At 39.0% G+C, this 14,666-nt stretch overlaps 1 protein-coding gene and 1 pseudogene across 1 annotated transcript; both read left to right on the forward strand.

Annotated features, from left to right (window-relative positions):
- The first annotated feature begins 7,107 nt into the window (after nt 1–7,107).
- Nucleotides 7,108–9,703, forward strand: LOC147933055 (uncharacterized). Its single transcript, XM_087477275.1, has 2 exons — nt 7,108–7,574; nt 8,992–9,703. Exons 1-2 carry the CDS (start codon nt 7,108–7,110, stop codon nt 9,701–9,703), a joined length of 1,179 nt encoding a protein of 392 aa, XP_087333401.1.
- Nucleotides 9,704–10,705: 1,002 nt separating this feature from the next.
- LOC147933056 (uncharacterized) lies at nt 10,706–14,482 on the forward strand (annotated as a pseudogene).
- Nucleotides 14,483–14,666: the final 184 nt, after the last annotated feature.

The raw sequence follows: 14,666 nt of genomic DNA on the forward strand, positions 1-14,666 counted from the left end.
AATAATAGTAATATTCATTTTTCCATTCTAAATTTAAATTTTGAGTTATAATAGTCTTATTTTACAAATATCTCATAACTCAGCCATTTAAGTCAATAACTCAACCATTACTTACTCAAATTACTGGACCCTTTTTTATAAAAAATAAAAATACAAATTTGAATTCAAATTTTTCATTTCCTTTTTAATAATAAATCGTTTAAAATATATTATTACGCGTGTGGATGATAACAAGAAACATAATTATTGTTTGTGTCTCCCCAACAACACTTTTTGTATTCCCGAGCGGGTACATAATAAATTAATATGGCCGTTGAATAACTCAGCTGTAACACTATTATTATGGCCGTTGCATAACTCAGACATAACATCGTTGTTTCTTTAACTGACTATCTTAAGTCAGTCGTGTAAAGAACACAACTCAGCCTTCACGTATATTACTGTCAAACGACGTCATTCGATATATTGTTTTAGTATAAATTATGGGATTTGTTGTGATTTATTGCTTTAGTAATTGAGATCGAGTCAAGATGATGGTACAGAGAGATATCTACGACGGCAACTCTAGGGCTGATGAGAAAACTGCTTCTGAAGCAATAGCTAAGGTAGATCTCTAGACTATCTGAAATCTCAAAGCAATAATTTAATATTGTGTTTGTGGAACTGTAGGAGCTGAATCGTTATGAAATAAATATGAAAATGAGGTACGGTGAAATCCAGAACGCGTGACAAGGGCGTTCCAATCGGGTGTAATTGCGGTGCGGTGCTTCTCGTTGCCACTTCTAATGATCCTAGCATGAGAGAAGAACGTTATTTCAGTTGTCTGTATGACATCACAGATGTAAAGATTTTTATACTCTTATCTTTGAGTTTTGTGTTCTGCTTCTGATTTTTTTTTTTTAGTGTAATATGAATGATGTACTATTTCTAAGGGTCCCGGTCAAGGCTGCGGTTTCAGGAAGTGGTGGACTGATACAGTGCACGAAGAGTTTAGGTTTATTCAGGAGGAAAAGAATGAGATGAAGCATGACTTGGATGCAGCCAAGAAGCGCATCGAGATTCAAGAAGAAATGATCTTGAATATGAAAAAGAAATATGACGCACTGGACAAGAAATTTGAGAGCTTGAACAAGTATCTGTGAGATTAGTCAAGCTCCGTTATTTTATTTTTTATTTGGAATTGATATGAACTTTCTATGTTGTGGTGTTTTATCAATCTATTTTAATAACTCAGTCATAATTAATTATAACTCAGCCGTCATAAACGATATCTCAGCCAGCTCTCAAATTAGAATGACTAAATAACCGACTAAACCAAACCGAACCGATAAAATAAATTTTCCGATTTGGTATTTTTGAATAGGTATGTTTGGTTAATTTAAGATATATTCGGCTTACTTTCGGTTATATTAGGCTAATCTACTTAATTACAATATATTTTGAGTTATTTATGGTTATATATTAATCTAACCAACCCATAACCGGAAATAACCAAAACAAATTTTGATTTTTTAAAAAAATATTCAAATGGTAATAATATTAGTTTATCCATATTACCACCTTAAGCCAAACACATTAGAACCAAAACCAAAAATCAAATAATGTTACTCATCTGAACCCTACATCTCAAACCCTAAACCCCATTCCCAACCCCAACCCTAACCCCTAAACGTCATGTGTTGTATGTTTTACACATTCTTGGTGAGAATGTGTAAAAATCAATCTTTCTCTATAATTATTACTTTTTATTGGTTATAATAATTGTAATATTCATATTTCAATTGTATATTTAAATGTTGATTTATAATAACGTAAATTTACAAATATTTCATAATCAGCCGTGTAAGTCAATAACTCAGCCATCACTTAGTCACTTTGTCGGAATTTTTAGTTTATTTATTTGAATTTTGAGTTCAATTTTTTAATTATTTTGTATAATATATTGTGAAAAAGCTAACTTTATAAATTTATTACGCGTGTGGATCTGAGCAGGCACAAAATTATTGTGTGGGTTTCTCCAACAATACTTTTTGTAATGTCGAGGCACAGCACGAAAGACTAAACGAAGCCGTACCAAGTACATAACTCAGCCATAACTCAGTCGTACAAAGTAGATAACTCAGCCGTACGAAGTACATAACTCAGCCATAACATATATGTTTATTTAATATTTAATTATAACTCAGCCGTGTGAAGTACATAACTCATACGTAACATTGAAAAGATACTAAACAAAGGAATTCTTATCCAAGTACAATTCCTACCAAAAGAAATCCAATTTTTTTCAATATCCAAGTACAATTCCTACCAAAAGAAATCCAAATGTTTTTTTACATATCCAAGTACAAGTCCTACCAAAAGAAATACAAATGTTTTTACGTGAACTGATTCATAAAATCATGTTCCTCATCATAGATTTCTGCTGCCATTTTAACACGTATAGCCTGGATATTTTGATCACAGATTCCATCGAAAGACGCACCAAGCGCTAGACATTCTATAAACTTTAAAGCTTACACGCCACAGTCACCAACCTGTACGTTTTGCGGGACCTTGGAGCCTAACCTCCACCTGAAAGTAAACTGTTTGAAAGTAGATGTACGAATTTCATGAGGAACGATCTCGTTCATCATTGCTGGAATCATCCGCGTAAACGCCTTACAAGCATTCAGTATTTTACTCTCACTGTCTTTGGTTACTTGTCCCACGATGCTATCATAGCAATCAATATGCGCCCTAAGCAGATCCACGTGCAGCGCCACCCAGTGATTGCCTCCAGTTTGTAGACCAATAAACAGGTGATCCACATCTTCAATCCACTTCAAATTAGTCAGTTGATCTGAAGGTAACAAAACTTTAACTAAATCTTCATAACTATTGCCAGTTAATTTAAACAGTTTGGGTTTAATCTGGAACTGAATATGATCAAGAACCATCATACTGGTGAACCACGGGTCTATAAACGCAATGTGTTTGTTGTGGAATGGGATGAGATCTCGTTTGTACCTAACCCTAAGGAGTCTCATAAACGCGCCCATGTGCTGTACAACAGAAAACTGAGTAGTAAACAACAACACAGCCATAATGTAATATAAGTCAGACAACGACAACAATAACTAAGACATTAAGATAAACTTACTTCATCAGTAAGCCACCCATAGGTACCATTTTCTGCTGGCCTCACTGGCTAGTCCTTTCGTTCAATTCCGCCTTTGCCTAACAGAATATTCCTAACAAACAAATTAACACAAGTTAATATAATGTTAACAAGCTGTTATTAACTTGTTAAGAAAAAGGGTCTAAAGGGTCATACTCGGCGCTCTTAAGGAACTCCAAAAGTTTCTGCAACTTGACCGGATCAACAGGTGCCATAGGATCATTTATTCCAGGTCCAGGTGAACAGTTCTTCCTCATGCACGTCAGTCCGTTGTCTCCAATATAAGGGAAAATCCTGCTTGGATGAGCTTGTTGTGTATTCAATTCACTCCCATCCGCTGACAGCTTAACACTCTCTAGCCTTAAAGCTTTAATTCTATCAAGCCTAATCATTTTCTCCTCATCATAGTCAGATTCAGGTTCAAGTGAGTTGGCTTCAGCAATAAACTGGTCTGTAATATCACAAATACTGCTTTCAGCAGCTTCTGCACCAGCTTCTCCAGGTAGTACCAATTTCAACGGCTTAACAGCAGTAGGATCTTTTCTTTTCCTGAATGTCTCCAGCCGCAGCTACTTCTTTGGCTTTCTTTTCCGCAGCTACTTCTTTGGCCTTCTTTGCCGCAGCTACGTCTTTGGGCTTCTTTGACGCAGCTACTTCTTTGGCCTTCTTTGCCACAGCTACTTCTTTGGCCTTCTTTGCCGCCTCTAACTCTTTGGCCTTCTCTGCCGCCTCTAACTCTTTGGCCTTCTCTTCCGCCTCTAACTCTTTGGCATTTCTCCTCGTGGAAGGCCGTGTTTTCGTATCAGCTGGTTTCTTAGCAGCTGGAGACTTCTGAAGGAAATCATTAGGATTATCAAATGTATCCATCAGATTCTTACTGATCCCATCCAAACCACTGCCATCAACAGATTTCTTTTCCTGTATATCAGAGCGAAGACAATTAAAATTATGATAACTCAGCCTAAATATTCTGAAAAATCAGCCATAAATTAAAGATAAATCAGACAGTACTGGAGGATTGTTGATAGAGTAGTTTTCTGGCATTTTTCTGAAACTGCTGGTGGACTTTTTGATGTCCGTAGTTCCTGTCCCAGGTTATTTTCCTGAATCTGGTCAGTCGTCTTTTGACCAGTTTGCCCTAAACCCATTGAAAGCACGTGCTCTTTCATCTGTTTGAAGTCCATCTCAAAAGATCCAAGCCTGGTTTCAAAGCCGAAAACCCTTGCACCAATCCTTTCATCCATCTTCTTCTCTATTCTATCTCCAATCTTCTTATCCAGATTCGTCGATACATTTGCAATGTTTGTATCAACGGTATCAAACCTTGAGTTTAACTTAGAGATCAATTCGAAGATAGTTCTAACCGACACATCTTCCCCAGCATCTTCCTCCTCACTTACCTTTTTTCCTTTCTTCTTCCTCTCCTGTGCAACATCTTCTTGACTTTCCGCTTCTTTGTGGGAGGAGATTCAGACTCAACAACTGCTACAGCTTTCTTTTTCTTTTTCTTCTTATCACTCCCCTTAACATCCCAAAAACCTTTAACAAACGTATCCATATGTATGTCTTCGATCAGGCGATCAATTGTTGGGTCGTCTTCTTGTTTTGGCCACGAATGAAATAGCTCGCAGCCATTTTCCTTCATAACCATTTTAATCACACGCAGCTGTAACATAAGAGATTATGAAACCCATCAGTAAGTTTTAACTCAGGCAACACTAAACCATAACTCAGCCATGACTAAACCATAACTCAGGCATCTTAGAACATAACTCAGCCATCATTGAAACATAACTCAGCCTTCACTAAACCATAACTCAGCAATTACTATACTAAACCATAACTCAGTCATTACTAAACAATCACTCAACCACTAATAAACCATATCTCAGCCATCATTTAAACAATAACTCAGCCAGTAACTATCAATCTATCATAACACAATCAAAACCTTACCTCACCAAGCGCTTTGATCTCTTCAGCAATTACAGTTTCCAGCGATGAACGTGTATGGTTTCCACCCCATTGAAGCAACAGTACGGCACCATCTTCAGTTGATGCATTCCCAAACCGTTCTCCAAAGCATATGATGGACTCATACGCCCAAGCCTGTATCACGGGTGTAAACCCACTAAGGGTGTACGATTTCCCCGTAGGCCTCAACAACTTTATGCCATCAACAAGGGATCCAAATGCTGACCGACCCCACAGATGCGTCTCCATTGCTTCATCATCAAAAACTCTTTTGGCACTTTCATATGGAATTCTACAGTAATGATGCAAACCATAAAGTCCAATGTGTTGAAGAAGCAACAGCCCCAACCATTTACAATGATCAAGGTTAACCCATTGCCGGCACACTTTTAATGCTTCCCTGAGTTCATTTAATGATGGACCTTCCCCACCATGCACTTTCAAAAGTCTGAAGAACTCGTTGTGTTCCTCTTCAAGTTCAAACCGTTCAGTAGGCATTGGATCTATGCTTAACCCCGTGACATGAGCTAATTCATTCAACTCAAACCTCATAGGTTGACCGCCGACGATAAACCAAAGCTCCTTCTTATGTACTATCTTACCGGACCAGACGAATTGGCTATCAACTAGCTTAGAGATTATTCCAATAGGTACTTTCTTCGTTTCATCCCACGCCATCATGTCCTATTGATTCCCTGATCACAGTGAATTCTCCTATCCTGAAATTGGTATTAATATCTCTAAACTCTAGATTAGAGTTTCTTTCAGCGTATAGTCTTGGGGGGTAATCCCTTGCTTGTTCTTCAGAAATAGTCACCATCGAGATCTGATAAATAATATAATTCATAAGTAAATGATAAAATAAATCAGCGATAACATAAAACAAACTCATACACAAAACATAACATAACTCAGCCACAAATACATAACTCATATCTAAAGCACAAAATATCTCAGTCACCAATACAAAACTCAGCCGTAACTCAGCTGCAAAATAAAACAAACAGGAAATCAGCCATCAAATCGAATAGATCTAACAAATCAGCCGTAAACCCTAAAATAACTGATCCGCAACATAAAACAAAAAGTAACTCATCCATCGAATCGAATAGATCTAACAAATCACCCGTCATTAATGACAGCGACAATCAGCCATAAATCATCGATAAAAACCCACATTCAGCTGGAAAACTCGAAACTAAACACTCGACACATACCGGAACGTTTAAACGAAGATGAACAAGACAAAGAGAGAGAGAGCAACGATGAAGAAAGAGAGAGCGACGACGAAGAAAGAGAGTGTGAAGACGAAGAGAGAGAGAGCGAGCGAAGACGGAGAGAGATGACGGCAAGAGAGTGGACAATGACAGAGTATCCCCAACGACGAGAGACGACGAGAGTTTCGATTTTTTTTTCGCGGTTTGTGAACAGTTAAAACTATTCACTTTCCCTCTCTTTGATATAAACAAGAAAAAACAACTGTCGTTCTAAAAAAAACTGCTTACACTATAAGAAAACAATGCGATTTTCGACGGAATTTCTGACGGACCGTATCCCGTCGGCATGGATTCTCGACTGATTTACGACGAGAATAGAACCGTTGTAATCTGTTGGTAATCCGTCAGGAATTACCGACGGGATTTGTTCCGTTGGGAATTCTGGACCAAATCCCGACGGAACACTGACAGATTAAGTCTGTCTGACTATTTGGTCAGAACTTCGTCGGTATTTCATTGGTCATTTGTTACCGTTATTATAGTTGTTTGAAAATTGTCGGTGATCCATCGGTCTTTTGTTACCATTTTGTAACCGTTGTTTTAGTCGTTTGAACGACAAGAATGGCCGACCATGTTTCGACGGCATACCGACGGATTCCCAACGGACATGATTTCTATAAATAAGTATCGGGACTCATTCTCAAAATAAACTTGTTCTTACTATATTTTTCTTACTCTCCAAATAAAAAACGAGAAAAAATGTCTTCTTATTTTAGATCGTGGATGGATGAACCAATGATGGATCCAGAATCAAACTTACTAAGAGATGAGTATGCAAGAGGCGTAGGCGAGTTCATGGAATTGGCTTGTCAGCAACCGGAAGCTAAGAAAACACGTAAGTTGAAATGTCCATGTTCTCTTTGCCGAAATTCTCATAATATTAGGATTGATTTAGTGTGGAATCACTTGTATTGCAATGGGTTTATGACTGGTTATAAGATTTGGTTTCTTCATGGAGAACGGTCGGATTATGCTAGTACTAGCGAACCAAATATTGCTACTAGTTTAGAAGAACAGAGAACGGATATAGATTTTAGTGTAGGTACTTTTCAGATGGTGAATGATGCATATAGGGAAACTATGCAGTCGACTAGTGGTGATGGAGATAGGATAGAGGAACCTAATTTAGAAGCCCAAAGGTTTTTTGGAATGTTAGATGCAGCAAAACAACCTGATGTGATCGCCGGACGCGATGCGGATCGGACAGATCCAAACGTCTTCGGCCAAGTCGAACTAGAAGCGGTTTTCCTTGGACAAGGCTCGATGGTTCGTCTTCAAGGAGGAAATGAGCGGTGGAAATGAAAGATGGGAGCAAACGAATGAGGGAAAAGGAAGTTGCTCGAGAGGACTCGATCTGGTCACTCGGACGGGTCGATGCGGATCGATGCGGATCGATCGAGTTGACTCGAGGAACACGGACATGACCGAGAGGATACGAGACGGATCGATGATGGTTGTAAGAAGTTGCGATACGATGGAACAATGAACTCGAGCGGTTGGGTGACGATGGAATCGAAGGTGGATCGACCGATGAGAAACTCGACTTGGCGATCTCCGGACGTGTTGGACGAAAGCGGATGAGATTTGCCGATGAAATAACTTGACTCGGCAAACTCCGGGAAAGATGGTCGGATGGGAGGACGTCTTGGTAAGAAACTCGAACCGATCGATTCTCGAGGAAATGGTCGATGGGACGCAGCATACGGATGGACGACGGACGCAACGGATAGATGGGTGGGATGATGCGACGACACACGAGAGATGGCTCGGCTCGTGATATGGTCGAACTAGTCGATGTCGAACCCGGTTCGAGATCGGCTAGGGTTTCTCAGTAGCCAAGTCCCGGACTTGGGCTAAGGACAGAGGCAAGACAAGAAACAAAGATTCCCTCTTTGTGAATTTAATTCAATCTTCAAGTCTGAGTTTTTCAAAGTAAGAGAAGGGTTTAAATAGTGTGAGGGTTTAGAGGGAGCCTAGGACATGCGGACTAGCTATGGTCCACACACGTTTGCCCTTGACCCGTCTCCACAGACGGTGAATACGTCGTCCCTCTTTGTGGTTTAAACAAGGCCACACACGTCACACTATCCCAACGTTCAGAGAGGAAGGATCTAGATAAGTCCAAAACGCAAAGCTTAAGGAAAAAGATAAAAAAAAAAAGGCCACGTCCTTAGGCTGGACACGGGAACCACGTCATTGGCTTCAAAACGCGGCGTTGTGCGTCAGAACTCGTTGCCTCATTAAAACCCCTTCGGTAAACCCGTTGGGACAAACCCGAAGTAGGAAAAGAGTACAATTCATGATTTTAACGTCTTTGGCGCCTTTGTCCTTGGGTAAAGACGAAGGCCGGACAACCTAGCTGATGGTTGCCTTGGCCGAATCGATTCTTGGTCTTCTTAGATGAACGCTTGAACGCGGTGCTTGATTTTGGAGTCTTGTATGAGCTCTTGGTCCGAGTGGTTGCACTGGGAATGATCCTAGGATTGCCGGCTCCAAGTTGTCCGACGGGTGATACGCGTGTCCGAGAGGTGTCTGGGTCCGGCTCGAGCGTCCCAGACGCATGACCGATCATGTGATCATATCACAACCGCTATACCCAGGATGTAGAGAGGGTCATTCTCCTTTATCATCTGCAAGTAGATTGATGACGATTAAGACAGACTACAATTTAGCGGAGGACTGTGTGGATGCGATAGCAGATTTTGTGAAAGACGTTTTGCCTGAAGATAATATTTCACCAGCTTCATACTACGAGGTTCAAAAACTGGTTGCTGGTCTTGGGTTGTCGTATCAGGTAATGGATGTGTGCATCGACAATTGCATGATATACTGGAGACAAGACGAAAACCGTAGAAGATGTAAATGGTGCCGCAAACCACGGTTTCAAGAAACAAGTGCCAGGGTTCCCGTTCCTTATAAAAGAATGTGGTATTTACCCTTAGCAGACATGTTAAAGAGGTTATACCAATCTGAACGTACAGCTGAGCCAATGAGATGGCATGCAGAGCATAGAAGAGAAGAAGGAAAGATCACACATCCCTCAGAAGCAGAAGCATGGAGACATTTTCAGTCAGTGTATCCGGATTTTGCGTTTGAGCGACGAAATGTTTACTTAGGACTCTGTACAGATGGTTTCAACCCATTTGGGAAGCACGGAAGGCAATATTCATTGTGGCCGGTAATCGTAACACCTTACAATCTACCACCATCGTTGTGCATGCGTCGAGAGTTTTTGTTCCTCTCAATTCTTGTTCCCGGCACTACAAAAATTATATACATTGATAGCACCTCGTAATAGCACGAATTTCAAAACTGCTATCGAAGTGTAGTTTATAATTTTGTTACCATATGATAGCATTGTATAAACGCTATAATAGTGTTTTTAAGAAGCGGAAACTAAAATCACTTATTCCGCCAAACACTTAGCAAATTTTACAAAAAAAAAAAAATACTAAACACTTAGCTTCACTTATCGCACTCTCTCTCCTTCACTTCACCCCTTTTCTCTCGAAACCCTAAAATCTCGAGAGGCAATTCCTCGTCGTTGCCGCTTCTGAAGCACCGCAGGACTCAATTAAGCACCGCCATTGCCGTTCTTTTGGTTTGTTTGAGTCTCTCTCCCAGTTACCCGTAAATCTCTTACACATACCAATTGGTTCGCCAATCGCCGTCGCCGTCACCACCCTCTGAAGAACCGCCGGAGTTAACTTCTGGATTTGAGCTCCACTCGAAGGTTGTTTTCTTCCTCATTTTATTGTTTTATATAAGTTTTGATTTTTGGACATGCAATAGATTTTTTCAATTGATTTCTTCTAGATTTTTTCAATTACTATCCGATTAGTTATGAAATTGATTCACAGTTATGAAATTGGAACAATATACAGTTATTCTTCGACATGCAATAGATTAGTCTCTTCCATTCTCCGACATACACAGTTATGTATCCGATTTGAAACTTATACTCTTTCTCTAATTATGTTTTGCAAGTGTTGCTAAGTGTATATCTTGGAACTGAACAAGAGTTTATTTATCTCCATTTACAGGACAGGTTAGTTGCTTCTTTCTTTCTGTCTCTTATGTGTATTGAACAATCTTGCTAAGTATATTGTTTTGTTTTTTTTCTTTCTGTTTGGTTGTTTCTAAATACTGTTTGTGATTGCTATTGATTTAATATATGCGATATAGTTGTCTAAATATTGTTTTGTGTTTGTGATTGCTATTGATTTAATATATGCGATATATGTGTGTGTCATTGTGATTCATGTCTAAGATTCTGTCAATAAATCGTATATGTTGTTTATGTAGTAAGGTTAGATCATATAATGGTGGACAAGGATTGGGTGCATCTTTGCAGGTATATCATTGCATAAATTATTCAGGTTAGGCTAGCTTAAGTAGGGGTTTAGAGAGTTTACCTTTTTTTTTTCTCTTCAATTATGCAATGAAGAGCTGATCCAGCTTACGAGAGAGGGGCTTCAAATTTTGTACGAGTTGTGGCTGCTGCTTTGGGAGATGGTGATATGATTATATGTCCTTGCATTGACTGTCGTGACATTGATCGTCACTCAGCCAGTGTTGTAGTTGACCATCTTGTTACAAGGGGTAGATGAGGCTTATAAGTGGCGGTCAGATTGGTATCATCATGGAGAGTTATAGTCTGGGGTTGAAGGTGACAATAATGCCAGTCAGTTTAATGATGAGATATATGGGTTATATCAAGCTGCTGAGTTCATGGATGATGACTTTGTTAGAAATGCTGAACTCGGTGAGATTGCAGAGTGTGAGGACAAGAAAGAAGATGAGTTTCTTGCAAAGCTTGCAGATGCTGTAACACCCTTATATCCAAGTTGTGTTAATCACAGTAAACTCTCGGCAATTGTGTCCCTATTCAGACTTAAGACACAGAATGGTTGGTCTGACAAGAGTTTCAATGATCTTCTGGAGACATTGCCGGAAATGTTACCAGAGGACAATGTGCTACACACATCACTATATGAGGTGAAGAAATTTCTTAAGTCATTTGATATGGGCTACCAGAAGATTCATGCATGTGTTAATGATTGCTGCTTATTTAGAAAGAAGTACAAGAAGCTCGATAATTGTCCTAAATGCAAGGCTTCTAGATGGAAGATGAACATGGTTACCGGTGAAGTAAAGAAAGGTGTTCCACAGAAAGTGTTACGCTACTTTCCCATAATCCCATGGCTGAAGAGAATGTTTAGGTCCGAAAAGATGGCTAAGGACTTAAGGTGGCATCAGACTAACAAGAGCAACGATGGTAAACTCCGCCACCCTGTGGATTCAGTAACATGGGATCAGATGAATGCCAAATATCCTTCCTTTGCAGCTGAAGAAAGGAATGTGCGGCTTGGTCTTTCCACAGATGGATTTAATCCATTCAATATGAAGAACAATAACTACAGTTGCTGGCCTGTTTTGCTAGTAAACTACAATTTGCCACCTAACCTATGCATGAAGAAGGAGAATATCATGCTTACATTGTTGATACATGGACCACAACAGCCTGGTAATAGCATTGATGTATACTTAGAGCCGCTCATAGAGGATCTTAACCATCTCTGGAACAATGGAGAGACAACATATGATGCATTCAGTAAATCAACTTTTAATCTGAAGGCAATGCTGCTTTGGACGATTAGTGACTTTCCGGCTTATGGGAATCTTGCAGGCTGCAAAGTAAAGGGTCAGATGGCCTGTCCATTATGTGGAAAAAATACAGACAGTTTGTGGTTGAAGTTCAGCCGAAAACATGTCTATATGTGCCATCGAAAGAGACTGCCACCAAAGCATAGTTTCAGATTAAAGAAGTCGTGGTTTGATGGAAAAACTGAACAGGGGAGAAAAGGAAGGATATTTTCTGGGCAAGAAATTTCTCAAAACCTGAAAAATTTCAAAAATGACTTTGGAAATTGGAAACGATCTGCGCGCAAGAGGAAAAAGACTGAGTGTACTAGTATGGAGTCTGATAAAGAGGAGTTATCTAGTGAGTCAGAAGAGGATATAGAAAATGATGTAAATGTAGATGAGGGAGAGTTATCAAGATGGAAGAAAAGGTATATATTTTTCAAGTTACCGTATTGGGAGGTATAATTTTATTTTCATATTTTATAGTTATTTTCATTTACACTTTGTGTAAACTTATAGTTATTTATTGTATTTGTTCTGTTTATTTCTTAGGATCTTCCTGTGAGGCATAACTTAGATGTTATGCATGTAGAAAGGAATGTGGCTGCAAGTATTCTCTCTACTTTGTTACATTGTGGGAAATCAAAGGATGGTCTAAATGCCCGTAAAGATTTGGAGAATCTTGGTATTAGGAAGGATTTGCACCCTAGGATTCAAGGGAAAAGAACATATCTACCTGCAGCTCCTTGGTCTTTATCAAAGAAAGAGAAAAAAATATTATGTAGTCGTCTTGTTGATTTCATCGGACCAGATGGATACTGTTCAAACATAGCGAGAGGCGTATCTTTAGACGACTGCAAAGTAACAGGTCTGAAATCACACGACTATCACGTGTTAATGCAGCAACTCCTTCCGATTGCACTTAAAGGTTTGTTGCCAAAAGTTCCTAGGCTAGCAATTGTACGCTTATGTGCATTCTACAACCACTTGTGTCAGCGAGTAATTGATAGAGAGCAGATTTTGGTAATGGAAGTTGAGGTTGTTGAAACGATATGCATGTTTGAAAGATTTTTTCCACCAAGTTTCTTCAATATCATGGTGCACTTGACGGTTCATCTAGGAAGGGAAGCTAGGCTAGGTGGACCAGTCCATTTTAGATGGATGTACCCTTTTGAGAGGTATAAATTGTCTCTTTTTTGTTACTGTTAATATGTTCATTTTGTTCATTTCTAACCTATAAGTCTTTAACATTTCACAGGTACATGAAAGTTCTAAAAGACTTTGTGAGAAATACTGCGAGACCAGAGGGGTGTATTGCTGAGTGTTATCTAGCCGAAGAATGCATTCAGTTTTGTAGTGAATTCTTAAAGAAGTCTACAAACGTACAGGAAAAGTTATATAGAAACACTGACTATGATAATAGTTCTATTCTAGAGGGTCGTCCTATATCCGCTGGAACTTCCATAACTCTTCAGAAATGGATAACAAAATAGCTCATCTTGCTGTCATCCAAAATATGGATGTGGTTGAACCTTATATCGAGTAAGCATATTTTTTTTTCCGCTTATCATTTACAATTACATTTGCAGTCTCTCATGAAACTTATTATTATTAATTTTCTACAAGTGAGCATCTTCAGTATCTACAAGACACAAATGAAAGATGTCGACGTGATTATGGGCTACGCACACTGAGAATTTTGCATCTTGGTTAAAACTACAGGCAAGTTTCATCAATTCTACTATTTTCGGTTATTATTTAATGTTTATGTTTGATACCACTTGATTAAGTTTATCAAGTCTGACTTTTTATTTTGTTTTATTTGTTGTAGATACCACTTGATTCAGACTGCCATGGAGAAGTTCTAAAATGGTTGGCTTATGGTCCACGTAGCACTGCACGGTCATATACGGGTTACATAGTGAATGATCAACGGTTTCATACAAGATTAGTTGATAGGAAAAATCAGAATAGTGGGGTTTATTATGAGGCGACGTCAGTCTGTAGGGCTAGTGCGAAAGACACTTCACAAGTGGTTGATTTGGTATCCTACTATGGCAGAGTGATAGATATCATACTGTTAGATTATAATGTTTTTTATGTTCCTCTTTTCCGGTGTCAATGGGCAGTGTTGGGTAATGGAGTTAAGGTAGAAGATGGTTTCACATTAGTTAATTTGAATCATAGTCAAGTCTCCTTTTTAAGAGATCCATATATATTAGCCTCGCAAGCAAAGCAGGTGTTTTACTTACGGGAAGATGCAGAATCAAGTTGGCATGTTGTTATGCGAGGTCCTTCAAGAAGATATAAGAAAGATTTGGATGATGGGATTGGAGACATTGGACCATTACCGTCAAATGTGGACATGGATGTTCACATGGATGAAACTGAAAATGCCCGAAATGATTGTGAAGGCATATATGTCTGAAATGGAGTTTGTTAGTCATTTACATTCTTCTAATTGTTTATTTGCTATGTCTGATGAGTGCTTCATAATTGTTTCATTTGTAGTTGTGTTTGTTTGTTATGTCTGATGACTGCTTGGTAATTGTTTGCTATGTCTCATGACTGGTTATTAATTAATGACATGGTAATTGTTTATTTTCAGGTGA

This window comes from Camelina sativa, chromosome 12 (genome assembly GCF_030686135.1).
Source record: "Camelina sativa cultivar CO46 ecotype springtype chromosome 12, ASM3068613v1".
Lineage (NCBI taxonomy): Eukaryota > Viridiplantae > Streptophyta > Magnoliopsida > Brassicales > Brassicaceae > Camelina > Camelina sativa.

Bases quoted from the DNA above. Each gene is read 5' to 3' on its own strand.
- LOC147933055 (XM_087477275.1), top strand. From the start codon at position 7,108: ATGTCTTCTTATTTTAGATCGTGGATGGATGAACCAATGATGGATCCA. The intron at 7,575-8,991 runs ACAACCTGATGT...TGTGATCATATC, and splicing joins GGAATGTTAGATGCAGCAAA to ACAACCGCTATACCCAGGAT.